Below are 20,498 nucleotides of genomic sequence, written 5' to 3'. Positions count from 1 at the left end.
TAAAAAATTGTATTTGTCTGGGCAGAGTGCAAGGCACTGCTATTGGAAGGTGTAGTATGGCACAGATCTGTCCTTGCATTTCACTTCCACAATTAGTATTTTTCATTATTTTGAACAGTTAACTGTTACCTTAATTAGTAAAACTTACTGCCAGATCCCTCCACAATGTCGTTTTATGTTTTCCTCCTATTACTCTGCTCTTTGATCTACAAGTGTACTCTGAACAGTTTTTCTAAACACTTCACCTGTGCCCTAAATATATTAGTTTTCCATTTGATTCTGTCCCAATCACTCTAAAACCTGAAATCTGAAACTGTTGCTCAATGCTAAGACCTTCTCATTAAAGCAAATGGAAAATAACTGTCATGACTGCCGTATTCCACAATCTTAAGTGACTGCTGGCTTGACACATAATGCCTAAAACAACTGGGAATAAATTAAAAATATTCAGGCCAACTTTATTAAAATGTTGCTGTATCACTGTAATAAGTTTATATGTTTAACACATAACTGTGCTCTGTACAAAAAATATTTTATAAATTTGCTTCTTCTCACATGTACAGCTAACACAAGGCCAGATTTAGCACACAGGGGCTCATCATTTAGAACTGCTAGGCAAGCATTAGAAGAAAAGAAAAGGACAACTACGAAAATGGGCATTGTACTATTTCTGTGTGTCAGAGTCAGCATGACATTGGATTTTCTTTTCCTTGTTTGGAATGGCATGATTTACCTAAGTGGGGGCCTGCACATGGAGAAAGAGTATAAAACCTTGGAACATTGCCTGGCACACCTTTGAAGCCGACGGACGGATGGGAGATAACGTCATCCGATCCGGAAAATCCTTCCAGCGCAGTGATGGAAATGGCAGAATGTATACATCGAGCTCCCACTTCGGTGAAAAGTCTTGCTATGGCTTCCTTCGTCTGTAATGCTATGGAGTGGTTGCTCTGAGGCTAAGAATCTGCACTGGTATCCCGAAGGTTGCTGGTTTGAATCCTTGTCACTTGCAAAAGAGCTCCTACTCTGCTGGGCCCTTGAGCAAAGCCCTCAATCTTCAATTGCTCCAGGGTTGCTGTACAATGGCTGACCCTGCGCTCTGACCCCAAGGGGTATGCGAAAACTAACAAATTCCCAATACGAGAAATTGTATAAGGCAAAATAAAGAACAAAAAAAAATCACCATTAAAGAAAACCAAATTATTTCTCCTATGTGATTTCTTATTGCCGTATCACTAAGGGAGGGGCATCGCCTTTTAATAGTATATCTATATAGTTTCGGGTTACTTAAGACAGCACAATTAAAAAAGAACTTATTCCAACCAGGGAGCTAGCACCCCCTAGAGGAAAACAATCACTAAAGGAAACAACAAACAGATAAAATCTGTGGACCCTGACTTAATACTGTGACATAAACTTATAAACCACATAGGAGGCACATTTCCGTGTGAGGCCACTGTTGTAGAATGGCTTTTTATTCTGAATGCCGCAATATAAATAGCACTTTGCCGCTGCCCATTGGATACCACTAAAATAACAAAATAAGTCCACCTTCGACCTGCCTGCCCTTTTACTTCACTCCCTATTCTCATCTGTTCGCTCTTACTAACTAACTTGTGTTCCTCTTGACCTTAAACCACTCTGCCTGTGCCTGTTTTGCAGCAGGACACGTCACAATATGCTTGCACTGCAGGAGTGTAACTGAGTATTGTAAGCAGGATGCATGCAGGAGTGTCATAAGCGCTTCATGATTTGTAGACACACAAATAAGAAACGTCAAAATATTAACAGTAATGTAGCAATGTGTGGTGTCAGTGTGTGTGGCTCATTTTAGCCCATTTTCACGGCTGCTTTTATGGCTTGCTCTTCAAGAAGGATGTGCACACCCATCCTCAATACAGATGCTTGGGATTTTGATGGCTCTTATATTTAAATAACGATTGTCTGAGTATCGTTAGGATTTTGTTTTTTTGCTGTTTGCAGTTGTTGCTGCTGTGGCTGCCACTAAGTCTGTTACCATAATAATAAAGTTAAAAAAGAGCACTTATAAATGTACATGTAGAATCCAGATTTGTTAACATTAAGTTCAAAGATATTCAAATACTTACTTATTTTTATTTAGAATATTTAAACCTTGCTTTTTGGCAAATCTGACAACCATATTCTATACAAAATGTTTTCACCATATTCTTCTTCATCATAATGAATAATAGTACAGTGTGGTAATGCTGCTGGCACTAGGCTCAAAGTTATAAGGGTAAGGCAGTGTACTATCATAGTTTGGAGGATAAAAAAATATAATCAGCCCCAGAGAAAACCCTGTAAACTGAAAAAAAACAACAAATTACTTTTTTCTCTATTTATACTATTTAATTAACTCAGATATCTACATATAAAATGACTCAAGATGACCACTGCTTACAGTACATATGCAGGAGCCCAGTCCAATTATGCTATTCATACAGTAAATTTGATGACTAATCTAAACAACTCTGCTGAATTATGTGTACTGAGAGACCTTTAATTTGCTCAATTTAGCCAGAAAATGAAATAATACTTACATTATCAATCTGCTCTAGTGAAATTTTCCCAACATTTTTCTGAATGCTGTAGTCTTGTCCCACATAAGCATGGCTAAATTAGTATAAAAAAAAAAAACAGAAATTAGTTTACTTCAATATATTGAGTATTATCAGCATAACTACATATTCTTTAATTCTCTGTGGTTCTGCTCCTTGTCAGGATTTACAGTTTGATGTGTAGCCTGTCCTCGTACCATTTTGCACTAGACAAGAATGTGATAAACGGGGAGAACCAGAGCAAACTCACAAGCACACAGTTTTAACATGCATGCTGTCAGCTTGCTTCATCTTTAGAGGATGGTGCACACCAAGAAAAACAAGTTTCAAGTCATAGTTCAAGGCACAGGCTGACAAAAATAAAGTCAGCATTTGCATTCTTTGCAAAAAGAAATCTTTACATTTGAGATGGGCCGGATGAAAACCCTGATTTGTCAAAACACTGTTGAATGTGATGCTTGTGGTCTCAGATACAGATTCTAGTGACTATAATAGACAAGAAATAAAGACAGAAAGGGTACATTGGCATTTTTAGAATTCAAAAGCTTACCAATATTTGCATTTGCTTTCATAACACATTCTCTAATTCTTCCTCTAAATTTTAGTCCTGACAAAAACTTGTAAAGCAACGTCCTAATGCCAAAATAATTTACAAATAAGATCACAACTGCAATAGTTTCTAGTTTTTAAAATTCCACATTATATCATTCATTCATCTACTGAACTTTTAATTATACCAAATATCCATCCATCCATTATCCAACCCGCTATATCCTAACTACAGGGTCATGGGGGTTTGCTGGGGCCAATCCCAGCCAACACAGGGCGCAAGGCAGGAAACAAGCCCCAGGCAGGGCGACAGCCCACCGCAAGGCACACACCCACACACCAAGCACACACTAGGGACAATTTAGAATCACCAATCCACCTAACCTGCCTGTCTTTGGACTGTGGGAGGAAACCGGAGCAGCCGGGGGAAAGCCACGCAGACACGGGGAGAAACGGCAAACTCCACACAGGGAGGACCCGGGAAGCGAACCCAGGTCTCCTAACTCAGAGGCAGCAGCGCTACCCACCCTATACCAAATATCATTTTTATAATAGAGAAAAATTAGAGTGATTTTCAGGATAAACCTGAATACTTCAACATGGTATTTAATACTCTGTGATGCCATCATGGTGTTTTATAATACCATAAGTGAGTTATATGCTTGCATACATCCAATTAAACAAAACTGAATGGCAATTCTGCACATCCACTCTCTGATGCACTAACACTGAGTACTTTTAGCCAATGAATTATTCAGCAGAAGTGTGTCATAAAACCCATTTGGGAAACTCCTTTATACCAACATCAATATGCCTGTATAGCACCTCACTGAGACTAAGCAGTTTTCGTTTCCTTCTTTGAATTATTTTTTTTCTTCCTTTTTAGTCATTCTGTGGTGTGTGTGTATTATATATATATATATATATATATATATATATATATATATATATATATATATATATATATATATATATATATATGGAGAGGGAGAGAGAGATGTATTTAAAGCAATTTGTATATTTAAAAAGCTTCTGAAAAAACCCAATGAAGACAAAGAAAGATCAATCAATTGATTCATCTACCCATGTATGAATATGTCCATTCATCCCACGTATCCAAAGCATAGTTGTGGGAAAGTAGGAGTTCATCCCAGCAAGCACTGACCACAAGGCATGAGCAAGCCCCAGAAGGGGTACCAGCTCTTTGCAAGGTGGGCATATATCAGGAGCAATTTAAGATCCACCATACCTGCATGTCTTTGGACCGTGGAAGGAAATAAGAGCACCCTGAGGAAACCCACACAAACTGCATGCTGGAAGCACATGGGACCCAAACTCTAGATTCCTTACAATGAGGCAGAATTGCTACAACTATGCCACCGTGCCATCCAATGAGCTATATGAGCACGGAAACTTCAATAATATTTAAACAAGAGTAAAAGGAACAGCACTGTCACTTCAACTAACATTGGGCTTGCAAGTGATGCACATGATGCTTGTAACCAGGCAGACATCCCAAAAAGATTTCATAAATATTCCATCCTAAAGCAGAGTTACATGTAAAATAAAGCATGCATTTAGAAATACTAAGTGAAGTCCTGCCAGTTAAACAGATGGACTGAAGAAGGACTCTCTCAGTAGAGAGTGAAATAATCGCCGGTCTCAAGTTCTGAAAAATACAGCTTTAATTTGTAAACAAAATATGCTGTTATTGAAAACAGTTGATTTAAACGGTTCTCAAAACAATAATTACATTCTGGAAAAGAAGATATGAAATAGAAAATGTGATACAGAATATACTCATGAAAAAAAAGGTAAGCAAATGGAGGTCAGACCATTGCAGTACAACCACTAGTGTTTGTACAAATAGTGCAACCCCCTTTCGGCAAGTGTGCACAAAATTATTTTGGACTGAGGTTTGACAGACCCCAATGTGCTTGCATCAACCACATTATAAGTTGGAGACTGACAGTGTGGTTTAAAGGCTAAGGCCTAAAGCGTAAAGACTTCTGGGTTATTCCCAATCAGTGACTCACTGTGCGACTCTAAGAGACCCCCTAACCTGTTACTGCACCTGAAAAATATGGAAACACCTGCACTGTACTGTATGTGTCTGTAAATTGCCTTTGCACACAACTTACTATAAAAGGGTGTTAACTGAAAGGTGTCTTTTGTGCTGCACTACAAGCTGTCTGTCACTTATTTAACACTGTTAGCAATAAAAGAAAACGCACAATCATAAAACGTAGCTAATACGTCTCTAAGCGGCATATTGGTGCAGTGGTTAGCACACTGGATTCACATCTTCACAGTGCTGTTTTCAGTTCCTGCCTCAGTACATTTCTGTTTGGAGTTTCTATGCTCCCTGCCTGTCTGCGTGGGTTTTCCTCCTCAAGATATGTATGGTAGTTACATTTATCCTTTTTGCAAAATTCAGGAATGGTGCACTGACTGGTAAAACCACTTCCTGTTAGTTAGCCAGCAATGGATCGTGTTTATTCTACCCGTCTCCCTCCACTTCACTTCCAATAAGTTAGCCGCTCTCCCTTAAACGCCTGATTGACAGAGAGCTGTGGAGTTGCTTGTCCTTCTGACAAGTTCTTCCATTACAATAGAGGACTGAAGCGCTGGTAGAGTGACCATTGGGATCTTGATCATATTCATATTCAAAATCCGTACTCACCCCTACTTGCTCTTCTGTTCTTTTCCCGATTTTCTGGGGTGGCGACCTGCACCACCACCACCTGCCTGATCAAAGCACCGTGATGTCCTTACATTGATGGATTAAAGGACAGAAGTCCACATGACCGTCATCATCAAGTTCTTCCATGTAAACCCTGAATACCATGAGGACTGATTGAGAGGTCATTCATGTTAGGTAGAATGCCTAGAGGGGGCTGGGTGGTCTTGTGGCCTCAGAACCCCTGCAGATTTTATTTTTTTCTCCAGCCGTCTGGAGTTTTTTTTTTTGTTTTTTCTGTCCTCCCTGGCCATTGGACCTTATTTTTACTCTATGTTAATTAGTGTTCCCTTATTTTAATTCTTATTTATTTTGTCTTTTTTCTCTTTCTTCATCACGTAAAGCACTTTGAGTTTCATTATTTGTATGAAAATGTGCTGTAGGAATAAATGTTGTTGTTGTTGATCACCTCTCTGACCAAGGCCTTTCTTGCCCACTTACTCAGTTTGGCTCGACAGCCAACTCTAGGAAGAGTCCCCAAACTTCTTCAATTTCACAATTATAGACGCCACAGTGTTCCTGGGAATAATCAATGCTTTAGGAAGCTTACCTTGATTTATGTCTCGGGACAACTTGATTGTGGATGTCTACAGATACTTCATTGGACTTTATGGCTTGTTTTCTGTTCCTGACATGCAGTGTGAATTGTGAGACCTTAATATACAGATACACCTGTGCCCATCTAAATGATGTGTAATCAATTCAGTGTGCCACAGGTGGACTCCAATCACGTTCTAGAAACATCTCAAGGAGAATTAATGGAAGCAAGATGCACCTGACCACAAACTGGATTACCACTGCAAAAGGGTCAGACTATTTCGATGAATGAGAGATTTCAGTTTTGATTTTTAATAAATTTGCATATTTTCACTTTGTCATTGACGGTTGGTGTAGATTGATGGGCAAAAAATGGCAGATGTATTCATTTCAAATTAAATCAACAACACAACAAAGTGTACAGAATGTGTAGGGATCTGAAAAGTTTATGAATCCACTGTAAGCGCTGCCATGGCGTATGTGTTATTTTTTTTATCTCTGATTGCTTGAATCCATTTTCTTCCCTGTGTTTCATTGGTGGAAAAGAAGTTTTTCTTTAGCATTTAAACTCAGGGAGACACTACAGGAGCTCTTGCTTTGTAACTCTGCCATTATTTAGGGCACACGGAAGACAGTTTACCTGTTGTTGATGCCGCCCAGAAGGAAAAACACAGACATGTGAAAAGAGCTAACTGGCAGCTCACAACCCAACCACTGTGAAGTAAGTGTGAGATATATGCATGCAAAAATATTCCTTGCAACAGACTTAATGTGAAATAATTAATTAATGTTAAATAATTTGGGCAAAAATGTTGCGATGTACAGAAATTGCTTCATTTTACTATTTTAAAATTACAGTATTTCTCAGATTAAAATTACAACAGCCAACAATGGCTAGGGCACAAAAAACACTTTGTAAAAATATAAGAATTACACTCAGTTAGATCAGACACAAAACAACAAAGATTAATTGTCATGTTTGGTATAAGAGACAAGTTTATTACACAGGCAACCAAAGATGAGAGCTCTCTAAAACACTAGAAAGTTCTTTTGTTCTTTTTCTTTAGTATACAACTAGCGTTGCTAAGCAAAAGTGCCAAATGCTTTCTTGTAATTAATTTCAATTACACTCTGTTGGCATGTTCATACTAAAAATGCCAGTGACCCATGAATCATTAAAAAGCGAGTAGTTAGGGATCCTGCTTATTATATCTAATCTTGTGGGAAGTTCTAATAGTGAGCTGGGAAAATACAGTGAGGGGGCAAGAAGAAAAAACTTTTTCTTCTAAATAGTCTTAATCAGTAGGCTTTTGGCCTTTTGATTAAATTGCAATCATGGGTGTCAAGAGAATGTCACATTTAACCGAGTACAAAATGGCACCAACCCAAGCATCAAATTAACTGATTCTTCCTCTAATTTTTCCCAGCATCCCTTCTATTATCTTCCATCTAAAGGGGGCTGACGGTTTATGAGTGACGTAAGCCTTTTTGATAAGTACAGAGCAGTTGTTCATTTGTGTGCCAAGTTTCTCGTTTGTTTTGCTATGTCCAAGTTATCATTAGTAGATGTAAGCAGACAATGCATGACGAGAAACGCCTAAGAGATAGCCGACTAAAAAGTGCTGTGGGCAGAAATCTCTTCAAGGTGAAGGGCACTTTGGAATAAACATAATAATGCAGCACAGTCCACTATAATCTTCATGATTACACACTGCAAACAGAAGCTACTCCACTCCCAACAATAAGAATATTGTCACAGAGTGCTCTCTATGTCTATTACAAGGCAGCCATTGGGAGACAGCCATTAAGGATGTGCAAGGGTGATAGATGCCAAATTACAGCTTTTACTCTGTGAACTGGGAGTTAAACATAGATAAGAGACTAACATGCAGCACAATTTACTACTCAGAAATTGCACCTAACAGAGACAGTGGCAGAAGAAAAGAGAGAATGAAGTAAAACTTTCCACCAAATGTGTATGTAATCTGAAGGAGATTCTTCTCATTAAATTTTTGCATTTTGTGTCCTGCACATTTTTTTTTAGTTTTAGGTTAACCAGTCTGCCTACAGTATTGTTTATTGGGTTTTAATAACACATTCTCAAGGATCAATACAGAATGTAAGATTTAAAAGTCTGATGTTTAAAATACAAAGTCCATTCATCCCAGGACCCAATTAAGACTCACGGGGGTCTAAGCATTAGCAGACAATGTTACATGAAAGATGCGCATCAAGGTGGCCAAGAAGTGCCAGTCAATGCAAGCAGCTTGCACAAGAAATCCACTCTCAATCACACAAGGCCAATTTAAAGTTAATGTATTAACTTAATAAGCACAACTTTTGGATGTGGAATGAAAACTAAAGTAGCCAAAGGAAAACGAAATAAAGCATTTGTGTAAATTCAAATAAAGATCAGGCTAGGATTTCAGCTTAAGTTTCCTGGAGCTGTGAGATAGCTCTGCTATCTCTTACAGTATATGATCTTCTTGCCCTAAAACGCCAAACTCTTCTAAAGGCAATAACCCAGTCAACTTCCTTAAAACAATCACTTTTATTTATGGCACTTGTAGTGTAAATTCAAATTTATTATTTTGATAATTGTTTGTACATTTTCATTTAAGAATTTATTGCTAACTTAAAGAAAAAAAACAAAACAGTTTTCTAGAAGTACACCATTGTTATTTCCTTTCCCACAGAGTTCTGGGAATGTGATTATGGATAAGACAAGCAACTGGACTGGGGAAGGATTGGAGGCATTCATCAATCTACTTGTAACTGGTTTTCATAAGAGTGCTTTGCTATAACTCTGTTCAAACACGTTGGAGGCATTGTTAAAAGTACTCCTTTCCCCTCTAAGAAGACAGCTTGGAGGATGAAAGACAGGTTTTTAGATTTATGAGCCCTGCAAATGTGACTGGGATAGGCCACGAAGGTAAATTTGTATAAAAGTCAGACAAATAGCTAGATAAAGAAGACAGCAGACCAGATAAGGACTTAAAGAGAGCAGACCAGACAGAATAGAGTGTAACTACCAAGTTTATACGCTGCTTGAAACTACACATCTGGTGCTAACAGGTTGTATGCTTTGAAAAGCCACAATCTATCTGCTTTTGTTTACTGCACTAGATATAATGTTTAAAGAATAAAAATTAATATCTATAATACACAGAAAAATCTTAATGTAAAAAATTAATACATTCTTTCAGGCTAAGAACCTGAGGTTCCACATTAAACGTGGCAACACAGATGTTCCTGTAGAGGCCAACTTCAACAGCCATGGACACTGTGAGAGGGACTTTAAAGTCACAGGGCTTATGGGCAACTTCAAAACACAGCAAGAGAGAAAAGAATGGGAAGTTAAACTCATGTTAAAATTGAATACAGTAATCCCTCCTCGATCGCAGGGGTTGTGTTCCAGAACCCCCCGGGATAGGTGAAAATACTTAAAGTAGAAACCATATGTTTCTATGGTTATTTTTATATATTTTAAGCCCTTATAAACTCTCCCACATTGTTAACATTATTAGAGCCCTCTAGACATGAAATAACACCCTTTAGTCAAAAGTTTAAACTGTCCTCCATGACAAGACAGAGATGACAGTTCTTTCTCACAATTAAAAGAATGCAAATATGTCTTCTCTTCAAAAGAATGCGTGTCAGGAGCAGAGAATGTCAGAGAGAGAGAGCGAGAGAAAAGCAAACAATCAAAAAATCAATACGTGCTTTTGGGCTTTTAAGTATGCCGAAGCACTGCAATAAAGCAGCATTTTTTAGAGGAGCGTCCGTATCCTCTAGGCAAACAGCCCCTCTGCTCACACCCCCTCCGTCAGGCAGAGAGAGTGAGAGAGACAGAGACAAGCAAACAATCAAGCACCGCGCGGGAAGCACATCGTATATCATTGAGGAGTTTTAGTTAACATGCTCTGATTGGGTAGCTTCTAAGCCATCCGCCAATAGCGTCCCTTGTATGAAATCAACTGGGCAAACAAACTGAGAAAGCATGTACCATAAATTAAAAGACCCATTGTCCGCAGAAATCCGTGAACCAGCGAAAAATCTGTGATATATATTTAGATATGCTTACATTTAAAATCCGCGATGGAGTGAAGCCGCAAAAGTCGAAGCGCGATATAGCGAGGGATCACTGTACATTATAACATGGCTTGAATAAAGGCAAGAGTTTTATGGCGAGATATGAGGATTGTTTGCATCTCTCTGACTGACACGGATAACCTGTCTACAGACCCATATTGTTTTGAAAAACTCATCACAAACTTGAAGGGACTTTGTTGGACAGTTATCTTATCCCAAGATCTTGACCATACATTGTTCTTCTCTCACTTGTTAAATTAATCTTAGCCTGAAGGAATTTATTAATTTTTTTACATTTAAGATTTTTTATTTAAAGGTTTACCAATGTTGTGTGTATATAAACACTGGGACCTCCAGTTTCTGTATTACATCTCGCCTAAATAAGGGGCATGAGTTGCCTCGAAAGCTTGCATATTGTAATCTTTTTAGTTAGCCAATAAAAGGTGTCATTTTGCTTGGCTTTTGTCTACATTCATAATAGCTAACATGGTACAATACACAAATAAGCATGCAACTTTTTATCTCCCTAGCACTGGCATTATTTCTTATTTCCTAGGGTTACAGATGTAAAAGGATGGAGGAAGTACTGAGCTACAGTACTTGACAGCGTGGTAAGAGTATGGGCTTTGAGGCATTCTGTTAAGGTCTACATAATAAAGAGTATAAAGTGAAGAATAAGATCACCCTTAGGACCCTAACATGAAACATGAACACATAGCACTACAAATAGATGTCATACTACATTAACTGTTGTGCTATCTGTTTACACTGAATGCTCAGATGATACCATCCTTAATCTCATATGAATGATCTGTGATTGTAAACCTTGAGTTTCACAGATCCACATTTTACTACTTTCAATTGATATCAACTAATAGACCTGACCTACATTTATAGTTTACGGGTCACCTGGTGAAGCCTTGCCAGTGTAGCCGTAAAGCAAATGTCACATTACATAACCTCTTTTTGGAAGGGGATATCAAACTTGACGACTGCAGTTTTTAATTTCTTTGCTGGAGTATGTCCATTTATATGACTACAGATTGCTAGGGAATGTCATATTACATGATTGTGTGTGACACCTTTCCAGCACAATCTTGGCCCTTTTCCTTCTTCTTTACATTATAGCATGATATGTAAAACACGAGACATCAGACAGACGAGCCTCATCTGTTTCTGCGATCCAACAAACCAACACTGCTTATACCTCATAGCTGCATTACATTCATTATACTTTCAGGTGAGCACTTGCTTTGTTGTGGTAGGTTCCTAAGGTGACCCTATTCTCCACTTCAAACTGTTTACTATGTATATCTATAAGAATGTTCCTAATCCTATTTATAGCCTTTGTACTTCTACTATAACCAGCCATGTCACTGTCAAGATTAAGTTAAGATTTAAGTTTGATGCTTCACTCTTCCTTTTACAGCAATAACCCCCAGCAATTACATAAAGTACCTGAACAGACAGAAGAGAAAGTTATACTTTTATTATTACACCAAACAATTTAAGATTTTCAATTGTGCTCTAAATATAAGCAGAGTAAAATATGTGTTGGAAAAGTCATACAATCTGATTAATACACAGTTTATTCTGTACTTAGGTGACCAATTGGCTCTCTGTCTTTGTATGTTGATTGTTCTCTGGTCTGACATGAGCCAGCTTGGTCCTTGAATGGAGAGGCAGAGAAACAGCATGGTCCTTTTGTGGATGTGATATCAAAGACAGCAGTCTGGCTGTCTGCATGAATGGAGCATCAAAGACGCAGTGTGTCTCTCTGCAAGCATCAACTTATCCAGTCCGGAAGGACCTTTAATCACCTCCAGAACTAATGGGTGTGTAGTGCAGGTATGGCTCAGATTCCATGCTGTCCCTTGGTCAGAATACCCTTTCATCTCAGTCACCTGTATTCCCCCAGGCTGTCTTCCTAGAAGAGGAGCTTATTCATCTAAAATGTGTCCTCCTCCTGGAGGATAATAAGTTCTACCTGTCTTTGTATTTAATCTTTCACAGAAGTCAGTTTATCTATTTAATCTGAAATGATATCTCAGATAAAAACTGACTTATCCAGCTTTTTTGGCAGGAAAAAACATTTTAAAATAAGATATTTTTAGACATTCAAAAAAAATATCAACCTATATACTAGATGTTACTCTCTGTTACACTCTTATGCACATAGAGCTCACCCCTACAATTTAAGACAAAAATCAAAATGGTTTAAGCCTATTTGGACTGAGTGTCTGGGTATATCATACCAAACAAGTGACAGTCATGGGAACAAACTATGGATGGATGGATGGATGGATGGATGGATGGATAGATAGATAGACAGACAGACAAACACTTTATTAATCCCAAGGGGAAATTCACATATTCCAGCAGCAGCATACTGATAAAAAACAATATCAATATTGAGTGCGTACATGGACATACTTTTCAGTAGGCCAGCATTTCTATGTTACAAATAATTTATTTTTATTGGTCTTATGTAATATTCTAATTTTCTGAGATACTGTATTTTGAGCTGTCATTACCTGTAGGCCATAATCAGCAAAATGAAAAGAAATAAATGCTTGAAATATATCACTCTGTGTGTAATGAATCTCTATAATATAGGAGTTTCACTTTTTTCATTGAGTTACAGAAATAAATGAACTTTTCGATGATATTCTAATTTATTGAGATGCACCTGTAAATGAAGTCTACGACTGAAAATCGCTAGTTTAATGTGACATACAGCCTTTAAGCACACAGTACAGGACAGGCAGCCCCTGGAAGAAGACGAAGTGCTACAGCCTCCACTTGCCAGCTTCCTTAGAACTAAGGTTGAGTCATGAAATAATAAATCAGACAAATTCAGAGGAAGGGTAATCTTTCAATTGGACATTGGGGATTATTGTATCTTTTGCATAACAACTGTAGACATACAGTACCTGAATCTGCCACACAAGTGGACAGATTTTTCAACTCAACACGGAATCCTCAGATGGAGAAAAGGTTGTGATGTAAGTTTCAAGTTAAACATGTTTGTGCCATAATGTGCAGAAGTCTTTACCATCTGTTTGGGCATTCATTTCAGAAAGAGATGAGGCAGGAAAAAATGAATTATTTGGCAAAACATTTAAAGACTGCCAACCCCAAAACATCAGTCACTATTTCCACCTTTAATCTTTCTGTTTTCAAGAAGACAAAAATAAATACATAAATGAACAAAGCCAGCTTGTTTCTAGGTCAACTAGAAGTACTGACAGTCTTCATTATTGGTAGACAGCTATGAAGAACGCTTGTCCAATTAGGTCATATGTCTCTGTTCCTTGCTCTTGAGAACTACAACTAAGAATACACTTGTATCAGTCACAATGAAGTACTTTGACAGATTTACAATGACACACATCAATACAAGTATTCCAGGAAAGTAATTTCCCTCTGATTTGATGCAACCATAACAGATGTGTAAGATACCACTATTTCTTACTCGCCATAACGTTCTGAAATGTTCTAATGACTACTAAACCAGTTATAGTGGTGTTTATTTACTTAAAAAAAAAAAGACGTTTTTTACAGTCTTTAAAAAAAATTAAATCAATGTCAATTTTTTCTCAGGGCTCTTAACCTGCATTTCTACTATAGAATACTATAAGCCTAGTAGCTCTTGTCTGGCTTTTCCTAGAATTATGACAGTATTAGATTTTCACTAGTAGAACAGGCATAATAGGGGTTTACCCAGCTGCCTCCCAAAAGCTTTTCCTTCATACTCAGAGGTTGTGGCCATTCTTTTGGGGTGAAGCTCATTCAGTTCATATCACCCAATACCACCCCCAATCACATCATCTTTGGGCTTCTTCTGGCTGTTGTTCCTTCAACCTCAAATTTGGTGAACAACCTCACCCAATCATCCTCTGTGCAAACAGTTTACAGGTAGGCCGAGTTCAGATGCAATCTTACCTCTATATTTTTCCCCCAATCTATCATGGTATTTAAAACACAAGACATCAGACAGATGAGCTGCTGTTCTGTTTGTGAGGTTCAAAACACCCATGTTCCTACATGTACTTCAACATAAGCATTCGTTTGTTGTCAGCTTTCATGCGCACAGAGCCATCCCTATGACTTAAGACAAAATCAAACCTGTCTGATTCCCTCGGGGCGAGTCACAAACTAGTTGGACTGAATGGCTGGGTATGTCACACTAAACAACTGGTGGTCACATGAGTACTCCATGACTGCCCCTGACTCTCTAAGATTATGTAAATGAAATCTAAGTCTAGATCTATATATTGGGCACCTATACAGCGCCGTTCACAATAAATCTCTCTCTCTCTCTATATATATATATATATATATATATATATATATATATATATATATATATATATATATATATATATATATATATATATATATATATATATATATATATATATAGTGAGAGAGATTACACTTTATATAAAGATCTGGTTGCATTATTATTATTAGAGTTTCTATAAACTGTGGAATATAGGGGGTCGTACAGCTCCCTAAACCCTATCTCTCTCTCTCTCTATAGTGAGAGAGAGAGAGATTACACTTTATATAAAGATCTGGTTGCATTAAAAGTTTAAAATATTCAAAAATAAAATTTAGGGAACATTTACTTCTCTTAACTGTGAATGTAAAATGTGCACACTGACAACTGCAGTGATTCATGCCACCTCTCACAGTGGGTCAATGGTGGAGGTTAACCTGTAACACTGTGGTTTTCAGATCAAATCCCTACCAACTAGGCCATATTATACATGCCTGATTAAACCCGAGTTATGCATAATGTGAAAGCTGGAAAAGACTACTGTACAATTTTTGAAGCATAGCAATTTACAAATACACGCTTAACAGTGGTTACATTTTTCTCATTGTAGCATTAATAATTACATTAAGAGTACATAGATAACAATTTTAAATGACTATAATTAAAAAGAAGCCTAACTACAGTGATGCTATGCTCAAGATTCTTGTTCCAGTGTCAGGCCACACATCTGATCTCACATCTGTATATGATATTGAAAAACTACTTCTGGTCTTTGACCTTTCACAAGGCACAAATACTGTACAGTATTCTGCAAACACTGAATGGACAGAAATAGTGAAGGAGTAGAAGGTTTGGAAAATTTATAGTAACAATGACAAGATCACTCCGCACACTGTCAAAGCTTTAAAATCTTAATTGCTTCTGCTTAAACACAGTCCATGAGGAGCCCAGACATTTAAAAAGACAGTTAATTAAGCCTGCTTAATCTTCTCTGCCATCTAACCCATGAAATATTATGCAACGAAAGCAGCTTCAAAGGGTAAGATGTGTTTTTGTTAAATATAAGACAATATTAAGTCACTGCGTGTGAACAATGTGGGTCAAACTGTACATAGCAATATTTCTGAAACTTTTAAATATGCAAATGAATAAATGTATTGCAAAATATAATAAAAAAATAAATAAAATGAAAGTTGAGCATAAACGTGTCATGAAATATGTGTACTACATTTTGTTAATTTTTTCTTTTTGCATTTATTTATTTGTTCATTGATTTCTTTCAGTGACACCACACGCAACATGAAATATACTGTGAAATGAAAACTGTCACTTTCACCCATCAACATACAAGAGCTTATTGATTGGTAAAGCAAGAGAGATGAGATCTGGCTCTAGTGGCTGTTGTAGTGTTGGCTCAGTACTCTGTCTTTGGCATCGATAGCAGCTTTCGGGGCTCAGTTTTTCGTACCAGTTCAGTACTGAAGTAAATAATGGATACCTCCTCATACTCAGGATCACAGCAGCCTCCCTTCTCCATTGCACAATTGCACAACTCCCTGCTTTACCACGCTCTGGAAAAGAACACAAGGAGCGGCCCACCTTGGAGTCTCAAGAGCATTTATATTAATGTACGGTATATATTCATTCAGACTTTAACTCCTTGGTGAATTGAACTAGATGCTACACGTATATTTTATTGAAGAGTGGAGAGGTGGGAGTGATTAGAAATTGAATCGCGCTACTAAATAACTGAACATTAGGTGAAATAAAATTACCATTTACTTCCGGTACAGAAATTAAAGAAATGTTGGTACTGTACTATCTTAAAAATTGGGTTTTGATATACTTCTTCAGTATCAGTAAACCACACCACCCTAGGCAGCAGCAGAGCAAAGTGGTGGTTATTGACTAGGATTTTTTTTTTCTTTATTAAATTATCAGTTGAGGTTCTGGATGACTTGAAAGTCTTTTATTTATACCAAGGGAGCCCAGCACAATTCCTTAAGCAAGTTTCAGACTGAACTGACACAGAGCTGAAAATGAATGAGAATTTAATTTCTTGGACATCCTTTTGCACTCAGGGTAATCAGTATGTAACTGTTAGTTAAGGCCAATTCTTTTGTTGTATTAGTCTTTACTAGATAAATAATTTTCTTAATCCTGCTTAATTCCATAGAATGACCTTTGTACTCCAGTCTGCACTTCAGTTTGTTTACAACGTTGCTATTATTCATACACTATACACGTCAATGGTGAATAAGAGTGCAAGAAAAATGTGCCCAGAATTACTGTGAGAACCGGCTACATTAGTTCAACAAGATCTTTATGGCATCATTGTGAACCAAAACTCTTACTGGAGTTCTGAATGAATTGTATTATAATTTCAAAAAATCTTAGGAACCCAACCCCTTGTTTTCAGTTACATCATACATGATATTTCAAGATTATGTCACATTTTCTTATACAGGTTCAAAGGGAAAAAGGGGAAACTATGCCTAGGCAAGGATTATTAACATCATTTAGTATGGACATTTTAGGCCAAGCTTGGGAAAGTCACTAGGCTTTAACAACAGTTAAAATCAAAAATAAACAAATAATAATAAAGATATTCACCTACTTAGAAATAATAAGAATTAAAAAAAAAAGCAATTCACAAATCAAAAACTGTACCCACTAGAGCCCACCATTGGAACTTTGATGGGTTAATATGATAGTATTTATGTCAAGGAACATTTTATGTTGCATGCAGTGTCAATAAAGAAATAACTGCATAAAGAAATAAGCAAGAAACAGAAATAATTTATGACAAGTGTAATTACTTTGGCTCACGTACCATTGCTACATTTCACAATATATTTATTTATTTGTCAAATACTCCTCCATTAAACACTTAAAAACAACAAAATGAGTTAGTATCATTGCTTTGCGTCTATGGGGGAGGAGTGAACGCTCTAGATTCGTCAAAAATTTCGATCGTGGGTTTTCAACGATCTCAACGTTTTAGGGTCCCCTAATAAAGAAAACATTAATATCTCAATAATGGGTGTGTGTCAAAACTCGAAACCTAAGCCTGTTATGAGATGACGATGTGCCGATTAGTTTTTGAGCCAAATTGTGGAAGAAAAAGAGGCACTCTAGTGGAACCCTCAAATAGTGTGAATTTATGAATTCTTCTTGCCAATTGCTATCGTAATTATCTATTTTATGAAGAGAAAGATCAGTATCAGAGCAGTAAATAATTACTGAAATGTTACAAAATAGTACGAGTGACTTGGTTCCTAGGGCACAAAGCCTACTGATGCTCATGTCTGAATTTCTTATCCTTTGTTTTCCTCAAAAACTAGATGAATACTAGTAAGAATACATCCAGACTCCAGGATGCTAAGCGAGTCTCATAGAACCAGCAACACTGTACAATCTAAATATATCTGCATTTAGGGCCAGAAATAATCTGTTCGGGTCATCCTGGGGATGCTGAAGTTGCATTTTAAGGCTGGGTAAAAGGACCCTTTCTGAAATGAAACGAGCTGTGCAGTTTGGCATCTTGCAGAGAGAAGAAATGAACAAATAGAAAAATGAAGCAAAGTAGGAATGAGCAAAATCAGGAAAACACAAAGAGTTTCACTGGGAAGAGCAAAAGAAGGAAAACATTCAGAAAACAAGCTGGTATGAAAACATTATGTCACACTGATAAATAAAAATATGATGAGGAGTTTTGGATATGTTGAGCAAAATGCAGAATATAATGATGTGCCCTGTGATGTAGCAGGAGGGGACCCAGCCAATATGGCAATGGTAGAAGATGTGGATGAAAAATGGGACTAAGAAATATGGAAAGAGAGAATTGTGGTGTCATATGGGCAAGCTGGCTAAATAAACATTAAGTTATTGGCGGTTATTGCTGATACAAACAGAATTTCTTCTTGAAAGAAAAAGAAAAGGGACATCTCACCTGAGATGATTAAGCAAAGGCTGGAGACGTTCATCAGAATGCACTACTGGCAGTGACCTCGCAGTTACCTGAAAGGCAAAAAAAAAGTTTAAACTACATTTGAATAATGTTCTTTCGTTTTTTTGTACTGTAATTAATTTGGATCTTCTGGTTAAACAAAAAAAATAAGAAATTTTACAAATGAGGAGATCACTCAGTAAATCAGGTTTATTTGGCAAGATATGTGTCCAAGCTGCTAATTTGTAGACATAAGCCAATATATTATTCAGCAGCAACCTAAGGGGGTCACATTCTTTGTGGAGTCACAGTTTCATAGTTAATTTCAACAAATGTAAACTTGATAAATTTTGAAAATTGAACACATCACTTTAAACGTGTGAATAATTTCACACTAAGACAAAGGACATGGTGTCTGGCAAGCTGCGACTATAATTAATACAATGTGGATATTATTGTAGAGTACTACCAAGGGTAGAACGTTTATTTCGACACTAATACATACAGGTGTCAAGAATAAAGAGGACGGGGCAGAGGGTTATACATTACTTTATTGTTATTGTTGTTCTTTTAATAGAAAGAGACTGTCAATATTTATTTCATTAAGCAAATAAAATGGCTGAGCATAACCCCCGGAGGTTTACCTAATATCATTGGAGGGGAAATGTCAATATTAATCAATCATGAAAATAAAAACAATGTACTACTTGTAACAAACAAAATAAATTAGAAATTACACTCGGTTCTTTTCTACTCTACATGTTACTTAAACATAACATCAAAAAGCAAGTAGAAAAGGTGTTGTCATTTCCACATGGTGTGAGTGAAATGTATGCAAATACTCTTAAATGTAAGTCAGCAATGTGCACTTTAATCCCATCTGAATTGTCTAATTTGTAATTTTAAACTGTGAACCCCGGCCCGGGGGGTAAATCAAGGAAAAATGTGTGTTTGACCAAAACATTATGGAGGACACTGTAATTATATGTGACAAATAAAAGTTTAACTTACAAAATGCTGATGAATTTACAAATGTTTGCTAATACTGTTGTCACCTGTAAATACTTCCATTGTTTTAAACATACTTCTGAATCAAAAGTGATACCCAAAATCAAGCATTTCCATTTTCTTTTCTCTTTAACAGAGGTAGGTCTATTGAAGGTTGGCCTTTAAACAGGGTGACTGCACTCCTACAACTCTAATAAGGATTTTGCACTCCAATCAGACATGTATGTTGACTGGTCATGTCTGAGCTGAACTTTACAACCTGCACCACCCTGGGAATAAAAGTAGAATCACTTGTTCACTAAAAAACCAAAGCGAAGAAAAGACAAAATCTACTTGATGAAAGAACAAACTAAAGGAAAAGAAAAAAAAAAATCATATACATTAAGAAAGTGGTGCCATGAAGTGAGGGACCAAAGAAATGGTAAATACAGAGAGAAACATAAAAGGAAAGAAGCTAAAGCTCTTCAAACAGAAGAACAGTCTGAGGAAAGGAAATCCCAGATGGGGTTAGACTATTGCGTCTTTCCTCAGTTCATTTGTATTTCATCAACGTTTCATCAAAAAAAAAAAAAAAATCTTTCTTTCACGCTTTCTGCCTGTGCGTTACCCAACCACTTTGTCACATACAGTAGCTAGATGTTTCAAAAAAGAAAATGGTCTACTGAAGCAGGCAAAAATAATCACGTGCTTTTGGAAATACACACACTGAACCATATGGGATAGCAAAACTACAATGTTAATATATACAGTATATTTACC

At 37.0% G+C, this 20,498-nt stretch overlaps 1 protein-coding gene across 1 annotated transcript in view; it reads right to left on the bottom strand.

The window, feature by feature from the left end:
* The window catches only part of prim2 (DNA primase subunit 2), a 438,807-nt gene that overhangs the window by 164,374 nt on the left and 253,935 nt on the right, over positions 1-20,498 (bottom strand). Inside the window, exons 8-9 of the mRNA XM_039738199.1 lie at positions 18,735-18,802; positions 2,562-2,634 (exon numbers count right to left, since the gene is read on the bottom strand). Coding sequence (XP_039594133.1) covers positions 2,562-2,634; positions 18,735-18,802 — 141 coding nt within the window. The remainder of the gene's footprint in view (positions 1-2,561; positions 2,635-18,734; positions 18,803-20,498) is intronic.

Source organism: Polypterus senegalus, chromosome 16 (genome assembly GCF_016835505.1).
Source record: "Polypterus senegalus isolate Bchr_013 chromosome 16, ASM1683550v1, whole genome shotgun sequence".
In the NCBI taxonomy this organism is placed as follows: Eukaryota; Metazoa; Chordata; class Cladistia; order Polypteriformes; family Polypteridae; genus Polypterus; species Polypterus senegalus.
Note: the sequence above shows the minus strand (reverse complement) of the source record. Positions and strands in the feature narration are given on the sequence as shown.